Genomic DNA, 19,909 nt, shown 5'->3' with positions numbered 1-19,909 from the left:
GTTTTAGCAGTCTGGATTTGAATCCTGGTTCTGTGGACCTCCATTCCTGTTCTCTTATTCCGAGAGGCCCCAGACGAGCCCCTTGCCAGGTGAGCTCCTCCAAGCCGGTGAACCGGGAAAGTGCGTCACCCCAAGTCCTAACCCAAGTGACGGTGCGCGTCACCAAAAGAAGAAAAAGTATAAAATACTTTATAAAATGTGTCTTCGACACATTTTTTACTCTTCTCTCAGAATAAAAGGCCCTTACTTTTAATTTTTCTATTTGTGATGATTTTATTTTTTTCTTTCCGTTGTGTTACTAGCTGGAGCTAAACATTGGCTGGGGCCCCAGGCGGCTGCTGGAAAGGCGCCCTCCCAGGAGCAGAAGGCTCGTTTAGAAGAAACTGGGGGCGGGGAGAGAACTCGCGACTCAGCCTCTCCAGCGCGGTCGGGATTCTTTCGAGTCTTTCACCGGCCAGGCCAAAGCTCCTAGTCTGAGACCCCCAACAGCAGAGGGCAGCGAGACTTCGGGGAACACTAACAGCATAGCTGCGTCCCACGGCCCCGTACCGCCCCCCCGGCAACCTAGCTCCCAGCGCCTCCCTGGCTGGGGGCGGAGGCGCCGGCTCCTGCCGCCGCGGGGGCGGGGACCACCCACAGCGCCGCGCGGCCCCGCCCCGGCCCCGCCCCCGACGCGCCCGCCGGGCCTCCAGGCTAGCCGCCCTCGCACGCTTCTCTGGGCGTGAGGAAGCCCCGCGCCCCGCTGGGAATTTTTTCTGAATACTCCTTGGAGTACGGCTGGCAGCGGTACGAGCTCCTTCAGATAAAGAGGGAGGAGGGGGCTGGAGGGCCCAGACTGGGGGGCGAAGGGAGGGCCTTCTTCCTCCTCGTTCCCCTCCCCGCCCTAGCGGAGAGCGCTAGACTCTGATTTCCAGCTGTGTGCCTATCTACCCCCGTCCTGAAAGTTTTGGGTGGCCAATTTTAATTCAGTTTAGTTTGGGGAAAAAATTAACATCTGGCTTTGGGAAACATTACGCCATTCCCAGGTCGGAACTGGGAATCTTTCGACCTAATTTAGACCAGAGGGGGCGGGGTTGTGGGAGGGGAGTAGTGCATCTGGTTGAGGGAGGTGGGGCGAGGGATGGGGCCCGGGACGTATTGTGGTGTTTAGGGGAGTCTCCAGTCCCCACCTGGAGGGAGGGCCCACCCGCTGCGCCCTTCTACCCCTCCCCTTCTTGTTGCCAGAATGGAAAATTCATGGAGTCCAATTTAGCGCAGGTCAACAAACTTTTATTGCCACTTCTGGCTCCCCTGCCCCAGCAAGATCCCTGCTTCTTACACTGTAGAAATACTGAGCTCTGGTGCAGGGTAATGGGGGCGGGGGGGGGGTGTTAACCTTTCCTCTTCAGCACACTGCCAAGGTTAAAGAAACCCCACTCGCTGGAGAGGGAGGGCCAGAGGGGAGGAATTCAAGGGCACAAGTGGCTCGGTCCCACCTCTGCTGGCTGCAGAGTATAAAGACCATGGTTCCAAACCTTTTAAAAACGGGTGGAGTGGGGGAGAGGGATGAATTCGGCTGCTGTTGTACCCCTTGCCCTTGCTGCCATGTTTCCATGGAAATGAAGGAGGGGCAGGATGTAGCTCACTTTGACTACCTGGGAGGATGGCTGGGCAGCATTTAGTAAACACATCGCCTTCCATTCCTACCCAACACATTCAGCCGTCCCCAGTCCACCCCAAGCTCACTGCCTATTCCACTCTCTTCGCTTCTGGAGCTGGTATCATACGGACTGGACTCCAGGTAGGGCTGTTGGTGTCCACTCTCCAGCCAGGTCTTGCTGGCAACAGATGGAATCAGAGTATGTCCAGCAGGCTCAGTAGCAGCCCTGGTAGAACAATGGGTTGTAGTGCCTCGGTGAAAAGCAACACCTAGCACCCCCAAAACTCTGTGCAACTGATGTTTCGCAAACATCTCTGCCCAGACTAAATTTAAAAAAAAAAACAAAACAAAAACCATAAACCCAAATGCGTAAGGTTAAAAATAATGCAGAATAACTCTAACAATGCCGAGGGCTAAGATGGAGGAGAGGAGCAAGTGCATCCTTCCAAAATTTGAGCCACCTGTGCACCCTGCCTTCTGCCCGGCTGGACTTGGCTTCTCCCCACTGGGCTGTCACTGGGGAACCGGAATCCAAATCTCCATTTGGTGCTGAGAGCTATACCCATTGCTATTGGTCGATGAGGCTCGCCTGTCGCCATAGTGAGGAGGTGCAGGATGGATTCTCAGTACCATGGGTCAGCTCGGTGCTGCTGGTTGTAGAGCTGTAGCTTGATCTGATCTTTGATCTGATTCACAAGGATCTGGGACAGCAGGATTCCTACCAGCTGGGAGAGGTGAGATGGATTGGGCCCTCAGCAATGAGTGATGTCTTTGTTTTCCCTGACTTGATCTTCCCTGTATGGTTAGCACCACCCCATCCCCTGCTTCGTAGCAATGTCAATGCCTGACACCCTGGCTGGTCCCCAGGTGCCCTCCCCAAAACAAAGAAGTCTTTGCAGAATTGTAGGACCCACAAGTCTTACAGGGTAAGTTACCTGGGGGATGGCCAGGCCCAGTGCTACACCACCAAGAAGGAAGAGGTTGCTGTGTATCCAGTTGACCAATTTGTCAATACAGCCATTGGTATAGATGACTTTACTAGCCTCCAAGTAGTCAAGGGCCTGCATACCTTGGCCACACATGGTGTTGATCACTGCCTGGGGAAAGAGTTGAAAAGCCAAATGGAACTCCCGTTCCCAAACTTTTTATTTTGGGCCCTAGCTGATGGTCTTCCCACCCTTCCTAAATTCCTAAATTATTAGGGAATATACGTGGAGGATCCTAACTTGGAAGTTGCTAAATGCAAGCTTCCTTCCCTCTGGGAGATCTGAGTTCAGTTCTCCTTGCTTTAGAGACCTGCCCCTTCTGAATCCCCACGTGGACCGCAGGAGTGAAAAGTTAACAGAGTCATTAGATTGGGGTGAAGAGAAACATCTGACAGCTGTCCTACGAAATTGATGGGTTAAGCTAGGCAATGGGGATTCCCCACAGTGGCTACCCTAGTTGGGAAGTAACTGAAATTGCTGCCCAGGAGGAAATGAAGTGGGATGTAGGCTCACCTGGTTCGGGGTGGGCAAGCAACAGGAGTAAGGCACAGAGCAGCGCTCACGGCTTGGGTTGTCTTCTGAACAGTTGAAGTACATGTTCTGGGACCAGTCCCTATAGGAAATCCCTCCACAGCAGCTGAACTGCAACAAAGCCCACCACAGAGGTTAAGAATCCCCCACTCCTCACACTGAAGTGACCAGGGGAATTCTCAGAGCAGTCAAAAGTCCATGGCCAGCTTCCATTTGTAAATTCAGGTTGTTTTAAAACACAATGTTAAACCTTGAGCTCACGTTTCTCAGTGGCCTTTACCTTGATATACCTTGTTATAACGACCATACTTGTATATATTTTTTGTTTTTCACATTCAGCTATGAGCTCCTTGAGAGCAGTTTCTGCATAGTATAGAGGCTGCAAAAGGAGGTGTTCAAAAACACTGGCTGAAATAATTAAAGGATCAGTGTTGAAAATATTTGTTTTAATACGGAGGAAACAGAAGAGAATCTTCAATATTATGTGCCCATAATTACTCCATGAAAGCACGTAGGATCCAAGCAACTTGCACCAAGGGAAGGGGAACTCAGTACTGGTCTCAAAAGCACTTTTATTTAAAATTCAACTTTTGATTCATAGCAGCATTATTCACAATAACTAAATGGTGGAAGTGACCCAGGTGTGCATGATGAGTGAATTAACAAAGTGTGGTTGATACATACAATGGAATGTTATTCCGCCTTAAAATAGAGACTTTGACATATCTTACAACATGGATGAAATCTGAAGACATGCTAAGTGAAATAAGCCAGTCATAAAAGGACAAATACTGTACGATTCCATTTATATGAGGTCCCTCGAGTGGTCAAATTCATACACAGAAAATAGATGGTAGTTGTCAGGAGTTGGGGCGGGGGAAATCGGGAATCAGTGTTTAATGGGTAGAGTTTCGTTTGGGGAAGACGAAAAAGTTCTGGAGAGGGATGTGGTGATGGATGTAAACAATGTGAGTGTGCTTGGTGCCACAGATTTGTATACTTAGGTTAAAATGGTACATTTTGCCACAACTTTGAACACTTAACTTTTGAATAGGTAATATTTTAAAATCTGCCCATTTCCTTATCCCCCTATAAGTAACAACTTAGAATACTTTCTACATATCCTTGTAAATTCCTTTTGCAAATATGGATACATATTTTTCCTCCCTCTTTTTTTTACACAAATGGTAGATTACTATATACACTACTGTTCTGTTCTCTTAAAAGTACTTTCAAAGCACTCTGTTATGTATGTTTTTTTGCCAAACCTCCTTCCAGAATCCATTACCTGGCAGGTAATGAAGAAGCCCATAGGCCTGGAGGGTGAGGTGTCTCTTGGGATGGTATTAACTTTTGCCTACAGTCTCTCAAACCACAGGTGAACCCCCCACTCCTAGCCCATACCTTCTTCTGGCCAAAATCGATGAGGTTCTGTAGATCCAAGTCGTCTCGGTAGTGCACAATGGCATTATTGATGATCTCGCTCACTTTCCCTCGTGCCTGCCAGAGACATGAGTAGGGAATCAGAACACAGCACTGATCCCTAGCCTGTTCCTCCCTTCAATGGTCGTCCTTCTTCAGTTAAGTCAGCCTTGAAATCAGAACCAGGTCCTAGGTGGATGGCCAGTTCCAAAGCCCATCCATCCCTGGGCCCTCAGGTATCAGTAGGCAAGAGAAACACAGGACCTGCTGTTGCCTCTTCTCAGAGCCACATTTTGAGATAATCCAAGATTTATTTACCTCTGAACACTCTTAGCGCAAAATACTTGTTGATGCAAAGCAGAGACTTTAATACATACATATTTTGGTAGAAAAGAGATTACAAAGCTGAGACACTGACCTCCAGTGGACAGAAGAGAACTGCATCTCTTTAGACTCCAAACATCATTTTAGGATTTTACTAAGTCAGAAGGGTTAGGACATTCTGAATGAACTCAGTGGCTCCCCATTTCATAGTTTCCACCATGCTTTCTTCCTTCTTGCTCTGCTACTTTTCTCAGAGTTTCTTGTCTATAGCCCAATACTATCCCTGGTAATCATTTGCTCTTTGAGAAAGGAATTCTGGTTCTTAACTAAAAGGACTGTCACTAAATAGCAGACCACTTCCAGCTATGGTGAGCACTGCTCAAAATCTCGTTTAGTTACCCCCTTCTTTCCTTTTGTTTATCCCAATAAGCAATGTTTAGAAGAAAGAAAAGATTCCTCATATTGTCTATGGTCTACTTGATAATTGTTTTACCCAATAATTTGCCATTAAAGTTTGAAGATTATTTTAACTTTGTGTTCATAGAATTTATTTTCCTGTTGGCTTCTCAGAGTGTCAGAGGAAAACACTTTACCATTTGGAAATCCTCTTTAAAAATGGTGACTTTAAAGGCCATTCGTTCATCCCTAAGGAGAATCTTTCAAAGGCTGATGCTTCTCAGGGGAAGGAGCCCTGTGGTTAATTAATCAGGCTAAGCCTAGGCAGGAACCTTCTCTTCCTCCCTCTGGTTCACACCTGAGGAGGCCCCCTCGGCTCCCAATGTTACCTTGTCTGAGAAGACGAAGCCCAGGACCCCTGCAGCCAGCTGTAGCAGGAACACGATGGTGAGACAGAGTGAGAACTGTGGGGAGCAGGCAGGAAAAGGAGACAGTTGATTATCATGCTGGGCTTTAGCCCCTCTCAGGGCCATGGGGAGTACTGGGTCCTGGGGAGCTATGGGGCACTTCTCCCAGATGCCCCACGCATGATAAAGGCCTCTGCCTCTGCCATGCTGTCTTGAGGTTGGCCACCCTGTGCTGGGTCATCTGGGCTGAGCCCTATAGTGGGGAGCAGACAGCACAGGCCTTGGAGTGGGGGGTGGGACAGACGAAACTGAAAGGTTGTAGGAATGGCATCAGGAGCCTGGGAGGCATATGGAGGAGGCCAGGGTCTTTCTGGGGGCCCCTGACCACTCACCGTCTGTAGGAGGCAGATGTTCTCACGAAGCGATCCAATACAGCCGCAGAAGGTGAGCAGGAACATGAGAACGCCCACCACAATCAGCAGGATGGCAGGGTCCACGGCCAGGCAGGCCAAGGCTGCTTCTGGGGGAAGGACTGTCTCTCAGTCTGAGCCTGGTGCTGACTACGAGGTGGGGGGGTGTCCCCCAGAACTGTTCTCTGCTGGGGGAATCCCTAGTATGGTCGGATGACGGTTATGGGGAGGCAGTACTCTCCCCTCCCGAGGGGAGAGTAAAAAAGGCCCAGAAGGGTTTGTGACATTTAATTTGAGGAACTAACAAAGTGAGAGCCTTTATTCCCAAGCTTAAGAGAGGAGGAACCACTTTCGCTCCAGAAAAGAATTAGAATGGCATTAGGCTCCCACTTTTGCAGATTCCGTTTCCTGGAGACTTTGTGCAGTGGAACAGGAATGGAGGTTGAGTTACTTCAGGACACAGTGAGGGGGGTGCTGTGGCCTCTGATGACTCTCTGCTCCCAGAGGCCTGCCTCCTTTCCTAGATACTTCCTAAGCCTAAAATACAGGCAGATCCTGGATGATTCGTGGGAGCTCAGGGAAATCCTGGTGAACAGGCATGGCTGGCCTCATGCCTTGGAGTAGGGTGTTAAGATTGGGCAAAAGGACAGCTGTCCTCTTTAGCTCCACAGCTTATGTGGGAAAGCGTATTAGAGGGCCAGGGCTGAAGGAAGCAGGGGAGGAAGGGGCTTGGCAAGAGTCATGGGGGGATGGAGGGGACCTCTAGCTCACCTGCATGCTTCATCAGCCGAGCGTAGACTCCCACAGCCACCATCACCATGGAAATCACCTGGGGACACAGGGAATGAGGCAGACCCTGAGATTTTGGAAACCAGAGAGCCCACTGCAAGTTACCTTAAGGAGAACAGGAGGACGATGACTTTCCTAGGAGCCAGAGCTGAGCACCTCTGTCTCCCCAGAGATTCAGTTGATAGCATCTGTCTACTTTGCCTCGAAGAAAAGCTTTTACCAAGATGATCTCATATGATCCCCACAACACAGTTATCTTGTGGGGCAGCTATTTTCGCCATTTCACAGATGAGAAAATTAAGGCAATTCAAGGTTACTAACAGTGGTTAAGAATGTGGGCTTTGGAGCCAGTCAAACCTGGGCCTCTGATAAACAAATCTCTGGGCCTCAGTTTTGTACCTAAAGATGGGAATTTAAAACAACTACATCGAATAAAACTACTGTGAAATTAGATAATGCATGGAAAGCATTTAACACAATGCCTGACAATAAATATATCTACCATTACTAATAGTTAACTTGTCCAGGGTCACAAGTTTTGAATTTGAATTCAGCTACATCAAAGGGAAGGGTTTTTAAAAAATATTTTCTTTATTTATTTGAAAGAGAGAGAGAGCATGAAGGGGGGAGGGACAGAGGGAGAGAGAGAAGCAGACTCCCCACTGAGCAAGGAGCCCAAAGCGGGGCTCAATCCTGGGATCCTGGGATCATGACCTGAGCCAAAGGCAGATGCCCGATCGACTGAGCCACGCAGGTGCCCCCAATGGCAGGTGTTAAAGCTGAAGCAGGCCTGAGTAGATGCACACTCCCAGATCCCTAACTCCCTTGGGGGTCAAAATGGTGTCAAATTTGAGAATGGAAGAGCATACCAATGCGAAAGAATGCATGCATGAATGCATGTGTGTAAAATACCAAACTGCCTTGGCAAAGGAGCCTTTATCTTTATAACCCTGGATTCCAGTGTGGAGCAAAAGACAGTTCAAACATCCTGGCTCCTCCCTGAGAGAATAAAGCTGTGTACCAGCAATCCCCAAAGGGGCCTTTTCTGCCCCCTCCCCAGGCCTCCAGGAGTGCAGGGCAGCCCAGTGTGCACATCTCTTGGCCACTCTTTCTTTGTGCCCAGTCCCCAGGCTGGTGCTAAGCAGCAGCTGGCTGTCACCATGGCAATAGCTGGGGCCAAGCTCTGGCTGGAGGGAGTTCTCAGCAGCAGGGACTTGACCAACTCAGTGGGGAAGGAGATGGCTGGCTAGACTCCACTGTCCTACAAGACAGAGACCAGCTGGAAAGAGCCATCTTGGGGCTTTGGTGGGAGAAGGGAATAGGGCCCCTAGAGAGGTAATAGGGTCAGAGTAGTCCCTCAGCAGAAAGACATTTTTCCTTAGTGGCCTCTGCCTTCCGGCGCATTTAGACCCTTATCTAAAACCATATCTTTCAGGACTCTTCTCTGGCTATAGACACAGCCTTGCCCCCCCAGTCATTTGACATTGCCTCGGACTCAGGGTCAGATGTGTTATCTGCTGGCCCTCCCTTATGCGATTTGTTAGGAGAGAGGGAGCTGCTTGCAGAGCGGGGAGTGGGGCTGGAGGTGCCAGCTGGCTTGTAGTCCCCCAGCAGAACCAGGCTGAGGGAGCAAGGCGGAGTGGGTGGGAGGAGAGGAAACCGCATGGCAGAGATCCCAATCACCCCTGAGGCCTGTAGGCACAGCCCTCTGCCAGAGTGATTGAGTATCTTGGCCTGCCTGCCCTTTAAAACTCCCCGCAGCTAATTAACGGTTCTGAATATCCTTTTACTGAATCATTGAAAGATATGTATCTGCTCTTTATTTCTGTTGTTCCCAGTCTCCTCACTGTTTTGCAACATGTTAAATTTTCCTAGGATGTATAACTTTCCACAGAGACGGTCTCTGATTAAATCCTAACCCAACTAAAACAAGAAAGAAAGTAAAGAGATGCCACGTATGGCGGTAACCTCATTCCACGTGTGGGCCTGTAATTGCAAAGCTGCTCTGCCTTTATCTGTGGTAGGTAGAATATGTCCCCCCAAAGATGTCCTGTCCTAATTCCTGGAACCTGTGAATATGTCACCTTCCGTGGCCATAGGGGCTTTGCAAATGTGATTAAGGATCTGGAGATGGGGAGATTGCCCTGGTGGGCCTTAGAAGAGGGAGGCAAGAAGGTCGGAGTCAGAGAAGGAGATCAGTATGACAGTGGAAGCAGAGGTGGGAGTGCAGTGGTGCCATGGGCCACGGAAGACAGGCAGCCTCTAAAAGTTGAGAAAGGCAGGAAATAGAGTCTCCTCTGGAGCCTCCAGAAGGGACCATCCCTGCTGATACCTTGGTCTTACTCAGTGAGACCCATTTTGGAATTCTGACCCCCAGAACGTAAGAAAACTAATTTGTGTTGTAGTCGGCAATGAGTTGGTGGTCACTTGTTACAGCTGCGATAGGAAACTAACACACTGTCCAAATTCCGTTCATCGGCGGCTCTGCACAATGTACTCCGAGGACCGCAGAGATGAGTAAGATACGGTCCCTGCCCTTAAGGAGACCTGTATGTTATATGGGAGAGGGACAAGAACATCTAGAGTCTATCTTTTCCAAACTCGGTGTCATTAGAATGGGAGGGAGGGCAGGGAGAGAAGAACTTAAAACCGCTGATGCCTCGGCTGCACCCCAAAGCACATATTCCAGAATCTCTGACATTGGAACCCAGGCAACAGTACTTCTGAATGCGTTCCAGGTGATTCCAGTGTGCAGCCAAGTTTGAGAACCACAAGCCTAAAGCACACTCAGCCAGGCGTCTAGAGCAGCAGGTGCAGGTTACATTAAAATCAAGATTAAGACTTTAATATTATCATTAATATTTAATACAATCACGAATGACACTGCTTACCCGGAGCTCACTAGCCAACTCTAAAATTCGACATTTCTATCCCTGATCTGCCTCTTCATCCTGGAGTCACAGCTTGCCCTTTCACACTCCTATTCCTGCCCACATCTCCCACCCTGAATTCCTCAAAGCTACTGCCGTCCCAAAGTTAATGCCGCCGCCGTTAATAGTACAGCGTTTTAGAGCTGAATAGAACCTTAGAAATGAGCTCAGCCACTCACCTCTTTTATAGATGAGGCCCAAAGAGCACAGTGATACTTGACCAAGTGCACGTGGGTGCAGAGGAAACATCTGGACTGAACCCAGTTTCCAATCTCAGTCCGGAACTCTTTCTGCCATGTCAGGCTTTGCCACAAAATCCTTATAACACCCCGCAATATCGCCAATGACCTCCTTTCATCATGAGGATGGAGATAAAGACACTTCTTAGAATGGCTTTTCATATTCTGGCTAGAATGAAGCCTCACTGGAAATTTTTACAAGCTAGACATAGTTTTTAAAATAGCCGAGTCTAGCAAAAGGCATGTTCCTGAAGAGTTGTCAATCAAATTATGTAAAATAACTTGCACACACCAATACTTCTATCCTTATAGAAGGTGAGTAAGCACCTTATAATGAAAATAGCCATCCCCTGGCCTCCTTGGGAAAATGGTTCAATCCACTCTCCACTGGAGCAGGAGATATACGAGATAAACCTGGAGTATCTCATGGTGCCAGAAAGTGAGGAAATGCTTAAAAACAAACACCCCCCCCCACGCTGATGTCCAAAGGGACGTCAAAATAAGGAAGTATGAAATTATTACCCCAAACATAAAATACGGATAAAGTCCATACGGATAAAAAGGACTTAAATTTTTTTTAAAAGGCTTAAATAAATAAACGAGGGAGAAAAGACAAATCTCCCATGCAGAAGAATTCCAAATAATTTGTGTGTAGACGCTGCACTCTCAAGGAGGTGGAGAACAACTCCCTGCTCCCAAGTGTGGGCTGCACAGAGTGACTTCTTTCCGAAGAGCACGGGGTGGAAGGGGGGGGGAAGACTAACTTTACGGTGGAAGCACCTGGCGGCAAACACTACCTCAGCCAGGTAGGTAAGGTCAACATCCACAGAAGTAAATCACAGGTATGTGATATGATGGGATGGAAAATGACACTTCACTGCTGTGGTTTTCCTCCTGAAAACACATAACCCCGTTACAGCCATGAGAAAAACACCAGGCAAGTTCCAATACGGGGACATTCTACAAAAGAACTGACCAGTGCTCCTCAAAAGTGCCAAAGTCATCAAAACTGAGGAAATTCTTTCCTTTCTCTTTTTTTTAGGGGGGAGGGGCAGAGAGATGATCTCAAGCCTGTCCATGACCAGCTCGAGCTCGATGCATGGAGCTCCATCCCACAACCCTGAGATCAGGACCGGAGCCGAAATCAAGAGTCAGATGCTTAACTGACTGAGCCACCCAGGCTCCCCCAAAACCGAGGAAATTCTGAGAAACTGTCACAGCCAACAAAAACCTAAGGAGACAGGACAACTAAATGAAATTTGGTATCCTGGATGGCATCCTGGAGCACAAAGAGGGTGTTAAGCAAAAACTGAGGAGATCTGAATAAAGTATGGACCTTGGTGATAATGGTAATACCATTAATTGTCACGAATGTACGCTCATGTCAGATGTTGAGAGAAACTGGATGTGGGGTATATGGGAACTCTCTGTACTATCTTCCCAATCTTTCTGTAAAACTAAAACTGTTCTAAAAAATGAAATCTATTTAAAAACAACCATGCCCAATTTGTTAGGTGTTAGTTGGTTAGTAAATCCACATTTTTTAATAACCGATTTTCCTAAACTGGGATTCACTTGCATGCAATTTCACAAGCTTTAATCAGGGGGGTCTGTCCTTACACCAGAGTGTAAGGCAATGGATCTCAATACTGTTGAGTTGTCAGAGCACCAGGAATCTAGAATGCTCTGTTAGTATAACCTGTACTATTTTGACATGCTAAATTCTCTTCTTAAACTTTAATATGTTATCACTGCTCTCTAATTTACAGTCCATATTTACCTTTCCCCAATTCCCCCAATAATGTCCTTTATACCTGTTTTTTTTTTTTCTTTTCTTTTTTTTCTGATCCAGGATCCCATCAAGGATCATGCATTTAGTGATCTTTAGTGATCAAGTCTCCTTTGGCCTGGAAGAGTTTTGCAGCTTTTTTCTTTTTTCTTTTCTTTGTTTTTGGTCTTTCAAGACCCTGACTTTTAAAAAATTGTGGTAAGGGGCAGCTGTGTGGCTCAGTCAGTTAAGCATCTGCCTTCAGCTCAGGTCATGATCCCAGGTCCTGGGATTGAGCCCCACAGGGGGCTCTCTGCTCAGCGGTGAGTCTGCTTCCCCCTCTCCCCCTGCCTGCTGCTCCCCCTGCTTGTGTTCTCTTCCTCGTTATCTCTCTCTCCCTCTCTGTCAAATAGATAAATAAGATCTCTTTAAAAAAGAACATAAATAAAACATTGTGGTAAAATACATATATAAAAAAATTAACCATTTCACAGTTCAGCAGCCTTAAGTTCGTTCACGTTGCTGTGCAAGCATCTCTGCTATCATGTTCCAGGACTTTTTCATCACCCCAGATAGAAATCCTTAACCCATTAAACAGTCACTCCCCCCATTCCCTCCACACCTCCAACCCCCAGCAACCACAGTCGGCTTTCTAGCTCTATAGTTTTGCCTATTCTGCACATTTCCTATAAATGGAATCATACAGTATATGGCCCTTTGTGTCTGGCTTCTTTCACTGAGCATAATGTTTTCAAGGTTCATCCATGCTGTGGCATGTATCAGTACTTCATTATTTTTTATGGCCTAATAATATTCCATTGTATGGATATGACACAATTTGTTTACCCATTCGTTCACGCATGGACATTTGAGTTGTTCCCACCTTTTGGCTCCTGTAAATAGTGTTGCTGTGAATTCTGGTGTACTGGTTTTTGTTTGAATACCTGTTTTCAGTTCTCTTGGGTGTATACCCAGGAGTGGAACCGCCAGCTCATATGGTAATTCTATGTTTAATTTTTTGAGGAATTACTGGACTCTTTTCATAGTGGCTGCACCACTATTCCCACCAGCAATGTACCAGGGTTCTAATTTCTCCACACCCTTGTCAACACTTGTTCTAACATTTTTTTGACACTGGCATTTTTTTTTAGTAAGCTCTATGCCCAACACGGGGCTCGAGCTCACGACCCCAAGATCAAGAGTTGCATATACCGACTGAGCCAGCCAGGTGCCCCAACACTGGCATTTTTTATAAGTCCAGGCCAGCTGTTTCGCAGAATATCCCTCGGTTTGAATTTATCTGATTGTTTCTCACAGTTTGGTTCAGGCGACACATTTTTGACAGAAATATTGCACAGATAATGTTGTGTCTTTCTCAATGTGTCATGTGAGGAAGCACAACATATTAATTTCTATCATAGAAATTAGGAACAATTTACTAAGCAACGACAAGGCTGTTAAGCATATGTCTCTACATCTCATAAAACAATAATACAGGCACTACTCTAAATAGTTTCCTAGTTTTACAAAATATTTGGTTGCTCCTGTCCTCTTCCCTTTGCCTTCTGCTAGCATTTGCTGGCAGATAAGCAGCCACAGATACTAATGTTCATGGGAGAAAATAAAAAATGGAGAAAATTCTCTCCATTACTTGACTTTTTTTTCTTGCAAATTGTAGAAAGACAGCTATGATTTGGCGTTATGAGAAAAACCCTATCCTAGTCCCTGGAACACTCACGATGTCAGGGCCATTATAATGCACTAAGGGAGGAAGGTTATAGGGCCCCAAGGTGAAACTCTGAACAAGAGTTCTCCTGGCTCTGGTGCCCAAATGCCAATAATAACAGGCAAATTAGCTCTTGGAGTCCACTTGGATTGTACCTTAAGACCAAGGTGGTGTGACGAGCCCTGACAAGTGGACTTACCTAAGGCCCTCAGAGACAACAGTGGGGTCACTGTTCTCATGACAGATATGAAACGTCTCTGTGAACCATAAAATCTATAAAGACATCATAAATTATCACCTCTCTCTGGCTAACAGTAGAAATATGAGCAAAGGGGGTTTGAGGCTGAAGGAAGTCAGGCCCAAGGTGAGCTAGCCCTCACCTAGACTCAATCTTCAGCTACTTGCTGCGTGTCAGAAGGAACACTCATCCTGGCTCTCCATGCCCATCCCTAACAGGTGACCTCTAGGAGCTCTTTCTAGCAACAGTAATAGCTACCCTTTGTTGAGTGCTAAGGGTCAGGTACTTTATACCCACTCTTTCATTGAATTCTGACCACAATCCCAAAAGGGTGTTAGTATCTCCATTTTACTGAACTGACGTTGGGAGGATTCAAGTAACTTTCCCCAGCTCCCTCAGAGAGTGAGCAGCTAAATGGGACAGGAACCTAAGTCTTTATGTCTCCGGAGCCTTGTGACCTGGGCCATGCATTCACCTGGGGGCATCACATGAGGTGGGAAGAAGCTGCCTGCAGTCCTCTTGGGGGAGTAGCTGGTCATCTCCAAACTGGGTGAGGCTAAGGTGGTGGTGGTGGGGGGGAATAGGAGAGCACCAGGAGGTGACGATGCCAGCAGGGCCCAGAGGGAAGTCCCTGGAACAGCACCCTGAAAGGGGAAGACACGGCATCACCATGCAGGGCCCACCAGCCCCTGAGAGAAAGCCCTGGCCTCGTCTGTCTCCACGTTCTAAAGTCCAGCCTACATGAAGTGGGTGCCTCTGTCTCTGAGTCCTCTCCTCTTCTTTGGAAGGTGGTGGTAGGGGACAGCTGCGAATAGAGTCATTCTCTGTGTGGGGATCAAAGCCTTGCCCCTACCCAGAGGGACGCGGGGAGGGAGGCAACAGTACATCTGGTTTCTCAGTCCTCTCTATCCTTATTTCTGGATAAGTCTGCTCGAGGTAAAGTAGGGCCCCCTCTCTCACTGCCCAGGCTCTGCATGCCCTGGTCCTTGTGCGGCCATCCCAGCACCATTGTTCCTGGGTTTCTGAGGTGGCAACTATCTATGTGAAACTGGCTCTTAGCTTTCTCCCTCTGGACTGGACGGAATTGTCCTGCTGGAGTTGGGGAATCCACAGAACTCTTTCATTCCAATGTCTGCAGCCAACCACTTAGCTTCTCCTTAGGCCATGGCTGGTCTTGGTTTTCCAAGGTTATACACGAGGGACAGAAGTCCACAGGGGCTCACAGTAGTATAAACACTCAAACTATGGCCCTGGAGTTCCCAGCCTGGCACAGAGTCTGCTATCAAGATTCTGAGAGGTGTTACGTGTTTTCTTTTAATCTTTCAAAGGCTTCTTGAAGTTTATGATTTTCTACTCGGTACAAGGCTAACAGAGCTGTTGAGATAAGAAAGCATGTGAGTGACTTGACAGCATAGGAAATGCTTCTTGTCTTCATTTTTAGTGTTTCCTTTTTCAATTAAAAGAATGTAACTACGTCACTTATTACAGCGTGCCTAGTCTACAGGGAAAGGAGGAGAGTAGGGGTGGGGGGTGGGCTCTGCCTCCTAATGTACTTAGGTGTGAGTGTGTGTGTGCGTGTGCGTGTGTGTGTGTGTGTGTGTGCTGGGGGTTATGTTGGGTGGTGGAAAGGGCCTTGCCACTCCAGAGGGGTTTTTGCCAGGCTTGATGCCTGGTCATTTCCTCGTGGCTTCTGAGCCAGGTTACGACAGATGGTGCTACAGGTGGTATGGGGCATTCTCACTGCCCTGGGGACTCCCATACAGTGGTCCTGGAGGGGAGAGTGAATTTCTAAAGAAGATACCTCACTAGAGGCCTGGCTCATTCTAGGAGAGACTAGGATGGGGCTCCACATGTGCTGCAGGGGAAGTGAAAACATCCGGGTGTTGTAGGTAGTCATTATGCATGACCCTAAGGGAGATGCTGGACAAGACGGCTGACCTGGCTTGAGGGGGTTGCTGGGCCACAGGACCCAGTGCAGAAGAAAACACAGTGGGATCCCTCTCCGCCACCAAGAATGCTCAAGGACTCAAGGTTGTGCTGCGTCTTGACAGACCAGTAGTGTCCATAAGAGAGGGAGGAGGGGCAGCATGCCTTCACCAGGTAGGGGCTGCTCCCTCATTTGCCACTCAATAAGCATTCAGTAAGGACCCCACCCTGCCAAACTCAGCTGGGCACTGAGAAGCAAGAAGTGAATAAGGCAGAGTACCCTCAGGGGCCTGAAGTCTAGAAGAGGAGACATAAATAAACATATAATTGCAGCAGAGGGAAGGGATGTGGCAATCAAGGTATATATACAGGGTGCCTTGGGAGCCCTGAGGCATGGCCACCAAGGAAGCCTGAGTTGAGTCACAGAGACTGGAGGTCTGAGTTCGGCTTGACTCAAAACCACCCCAACGGCTGCCCTGGGTGGAAAAAGGACCAGCAAGGAGGGATATGACCGCTATGAGCAGTGCTGATAATGTTCCTGCCAGTGCGTGCTCGAGGCTGATAAAGCCTGTACCATGGCATTGGTGTTTTCTCTGCACAGAGCTGTCCAGCACAGGGAGGGGAGGCGAGTCAGCTACTTCTTAACTGACAAATTGTAATACAACTTTTGGGGTCTTGGGGCAACTACTCTGGGTCATAGGATTCCAACAATCAGTCATCCAGCAGCATGATTCTGGGGAGAAGACCAGAACTCTTGAGCAAAAGGAGAAGTGAGATTTGAAACATGAACAGGAGGAACGGGTCCTGCTTCCAAAGAAGCCAGCAGCCTTCTGAGTCAGACTAAATGACCCAAGGGCCAGGGCTGTTAGAGCAGCAGCAGGGATAGCCAGTGCCACACCACCACCGAGTGTGACCCCCGACAATACTGGCTGCCTTCCCAATTTGTTCCAGCACAAACACCACCCATACACAGCTCCCCCAGCAGCTGGCCAGAACATGCAGTCTGCCTGGAAAAGGAGAGCAGCAACATGGGTGTCTCCGGGGCAGAAGTGGGGATGATTAGGATGGTGAGAGCCCACAAAAAAGAAAGCACAGGAACCAGTCCCTGAAGGGTGGTAGGAAGAAAGAGGACCCCTGAGCTGGAAAAGCAGCCCTTCAACTCCAACTGCATTTGTGTAGAATGTAGCTCTGGGACTCTGGGCCTGGGGGAGATGTGACGCTCAGTAACACCCAAAAAGTACTGGCCTCTGGGAAGGTCAATGTCCCAGGGACACGAGGACACAGACAGATGCATCCTTAGAACCAGCCCCAGGTCCTGAAGAAAGAAAACAGTCCCCAAAGTGATGCATTCATCTTTGAATAGTTCACAGAGGCAGAAAATTTTTCTCCTTTAGAGAAGAAAGATTAAGGACAGAGAGACAGATATATTGGCTTAGGGTCACACAGTAAGTTGATGCCAGAAAGGAACTGGGCCTCTTGTCCTTCCTTGTGCTATTTCTAGAGCCTCTGACTTTTTATGAGTCTAAAGTAGGGCTAAGAAGGGGCTCTTCTTTAATTTGGGGTGGTGCCAGCTTGGTTAGCCAGGTCCTCTGACCCTGAATGAATCATTTTTACCAAGGTAAATGGGTCTATGGAGCCAAACTCTCACCCTGGCTGCAACCTCCCAAAGTCATTTGTCTGGTCAAAGGGAGAGGGGGATGGAGTAGGGTGGGGAAGTCCAAGAAAATGACCACGAACGCAAGTGTAACAGATGCACCCAGCTGTCGTCGCTGGGGAACACAGATAAGGGTGAAGCGCCAAGGGCTCCAAAGAAGAAGCAGAGTCTTGGCTGATAGAGAAACTTCAAATGAGGATCTGAGGTCCCTGGGATGCTAATGCTGGCTCTGAGGATGGTATGTCATCCCCTAGGATGGCATGTTACTGGCCTGGCACATTCAGTGAGCATGTAGGAGGGTTCACTGGGACTTGCCCTTAGGCGGGGAGTTTCCCTTAGAATGTCCCCCAGCCTCGACAGAGTGCTGGTGAGATCTTCTTCTGTTCTTTCCTAACCTCCAGCTGAGGCAGACCCTAGACCATGGGAAGTTGGGTTAACTACTAACACTAACACTCCGGCTACAGTAGCAGTTGTCTGGGCCATGGACTTTCCCCTAGACGCACTGTAGTTCAATAGAAAAACCACCAGCTCAAACTTACTAACCAGCTGTCAGACCTCAGATAAAACAATTAACATCTCTGTGCTTCAGTTTTCTCATATATAAAATGTGGGTGCTGGACAGAATGTCTTCTAGATTTTTTTTCCAGTTCTAAAACTGAGAATTTGTTAGGAACTCCAACTTCATTTTTCCCAATACAGTGGCTGAGCTCTTATCACCACCCTCTGGGATTTCTCTCATTTGTCCCAACAGGCGAGCACTTATGTACTTTGTGTCTGTTCTTCAAACCACGGGCCCTATGAACCTTTCCAGCAACTGGCTTAGATGCCTGGTCTGCTCCCTCTCCTAGGAAACATATTTTAGACTCAAGCTTTCTCTCTCCTGCAAGTCTAAACTTTAGGTCTCAGGCTGAAATGGGCAGGGATAATGGGTACCTACAGCAGCTGCTCTGGCGTGACCAGAGCTGGAAGAGAATGGGGGATCGGAGAAGGACCTCTCTATGTTCGCAAACCCAGAAGAGCTCAAGGACTCTGTAGACATGAAACAGGATTGAGCTAGCATTTCATGATCTGGTCCAGCTGGATTCCCAGCTCCAGCAGAGTGTTTCTGCCATCCCTGATCATACCGGGTTCGATTTTTATGGAGGAGGGAACTAAGGCCTACAGAGACGAACATATTGCCCAGGTTAGTCAAGTCAACAACTGCAGGTTGGAGATGGGAATCCAGGTGGGCCCAGTCCAATATTTTTTCCACTTTTCCACACTGCTCATAAGATTCTGAAAGGACTGCTGGCCTTTTAGCCCAACACGGGGTCCAATTTAAAGAAGCTGGACTGTCAGGCTCCAGGGGATGGAGTCTGGTCCTGAGAAGGGTGGGGCAAAGTTTCGGACAGTGCTGGGAAAGGCATCCACATCTGGAGGCCATTCCTGCCCCTTCTCAGCCTTTGGGAGGAAGGGGGCACCAGAGGCCTCCAAAAGGAAAAGATGAAGCCCTTTAACCCATCCTCTTTGAGGGAAGGGGGAGGGAAGGCCTGGGTTTTCCCCCCTTCATCTTTTTTTCTTTGCTGTTGGGCCTCCCAGCCCCCAGGCCTGAAAGTCCCCCAGTCATGAATGTACCACTGGATCTGCTTTGGGCCAACAGGAAAACCCGCTTCTCCCACGCAAACCCATTTTTTTGGCCTGTCACAGAGGCTCATCCGATGACCAGAGGATACCCCTAAGTCTTCAGTGAATCTCTTGCATTACCCTCCCCCCCCCAACATCCCCTCCGGACGCGGCGCCAGTATGGTGTCCCTCCCCAGGACAAATTACCCCCAAAGTGTCATCAGCCCAGAAAACTAAGCAGTGTCGTTCACGACGCTCGCCTGGAACCTGGCATCCCGGGACGCCCCCTCCTCAGCCGTGGGCAGCCCACTGTACCCTCGAGGGGTGCCCTGCAGCCCAGGTGTCCCCAAGCCCCCACGACTCACCCAGAAGAGCATGTTGAAGAAGAAGAGCAGGTATTTCACCAGCGGGCTGACGAAGGTGAACTCCTCCCCATAGGCGGCCGGCGCCCCGGGTCTCCGGGCCATGCTCCCACCGCCGTCCCCCCGGGGGCCTATCTCCCAGCGGCGGCCGGCCCACCTGCGCGCCCTACCACTGGGGGCATGAGCCGCGCCACCGCGGGAGCCCGGGAGGCGGGGGAGCTGCGCCGCGGTGGGAAGTGCCCGAGCCGTGCGTCCGGGAGGAGCGCGGGCAGGGGAACGGCGCCGCCACCGGAGCCGCCGGGAGTCGCGGCAGCGGCGGCAGGCAGCGTGAGCGGCGGAGACTCCGCGGCGGCGGGAGGACCAGCCTGGCCCGCCCGGCTCCCAGGAAACCGGGCCCGCCCCTGGCCGCCCATTGGCGCGGCTGCCGAAGCCTGACTTCTCATTGGTCGGTCGCTGATGTCACTAAGTGTCCAGCCATCCCTCTCCTCCGAAAGGCGGGGGAGACACCTGTTCTGTGAGGGACAACTTGTTAAAGGGTCAGTGGTTCTGCCGCCTCCCCC

The 19,909-nt window shown here is 49.0% G+C and overlaps 1 protein-coding gene across 3 annotated transcripts; it reads right to left on the bottom strand.

Moving 5' to 3' along the window:
- Positions 1-1,247: 1,247 nt before the first annotated feature.
- On the bottom strand, positions 1,248-19,694 carry TSPAN33 (tetraspanin 33). Of its 3 annotated transcripts, XM_026510860.4 has the most exons (8): positions 19,353-19,691; positions 6,887-6,944; positions 6,098-6,225; positions 5,688-5,762; positions 4,561-4,656; positions 3,139-3,267; positions 2,575-2,736; positions 1,248-2,364 (listed from the first exon to the last, which is right to left on the bottom strand). In XM_026510860.4, exons 1-8 carry the CDS (start codon positions 19,452-19,454, stop codon positions 2,263-2,265), a joined length of 852 nt encoding a protein of 283 aa, XP_026366645.2. In that variant the 5' UTR covers positions 19,455-19,691; the 3' UTR covers positions 1,248-2,262. The 3 variants fall into 3 exon arrangements, with proteins under 3 accessions (XP_026366645.2, XP_057160366.1, XP_057160365.1); XM_057304383.1 differs by having other exon boundaries at positions 1,248-2,736; positions 6,098-6,222; positions 19,353-19,694; XM_057304382.1 differs by having other exon boundaries at positions 1,248-2,736; positions 19,353-19,693.
- Positions 19,695-19,909: the final 215 nt, after the last annotated feature.

The sequence above is a fragment of the Ursus arctos genome, unplaced genomic scaffold, assembly GCF_023065955.2.
Source record: "Ursus arctos isolate Adak ecotype North America unplaced genomic scaffold, UrsArc2.0 scaffold_3, whole genome shotgun sequence".
NCBI classification, from domain to species: domain Eukaryota; kingdom Metazoa; phylum Chordata; class Mammalia; order Carnivora; family Ursidae; genus Ursus; species Ursus arctos.
This window is presented reverse-complemented; position numbering and strand designations above follow the sequence as displayed.

Coding starts and splice junctions, on each gene's coding strand:
- TSPAN33 (XM_057304382.1), bottom strand. CDS start 19,454: ATGGCCCGGAGACCCGGGGCGCCGGCCGCCTATGGGGAGGAGTTCACC. Junction 6,226..6,886: donor TCGGCTGATGAAGCATGCAG/GTGAGCTAGAGG, acceptor TCCTTCCCCCAG/AAGCAGCCTTGGCCTGCCTG. Junction 4,657..5,687: donor GCTTCGTCTTCTCAGACAAG/GTAACATTGGGA, acceptor TGTCTCTGGCAG/GCACGAGGGAAAGTGAGCGA.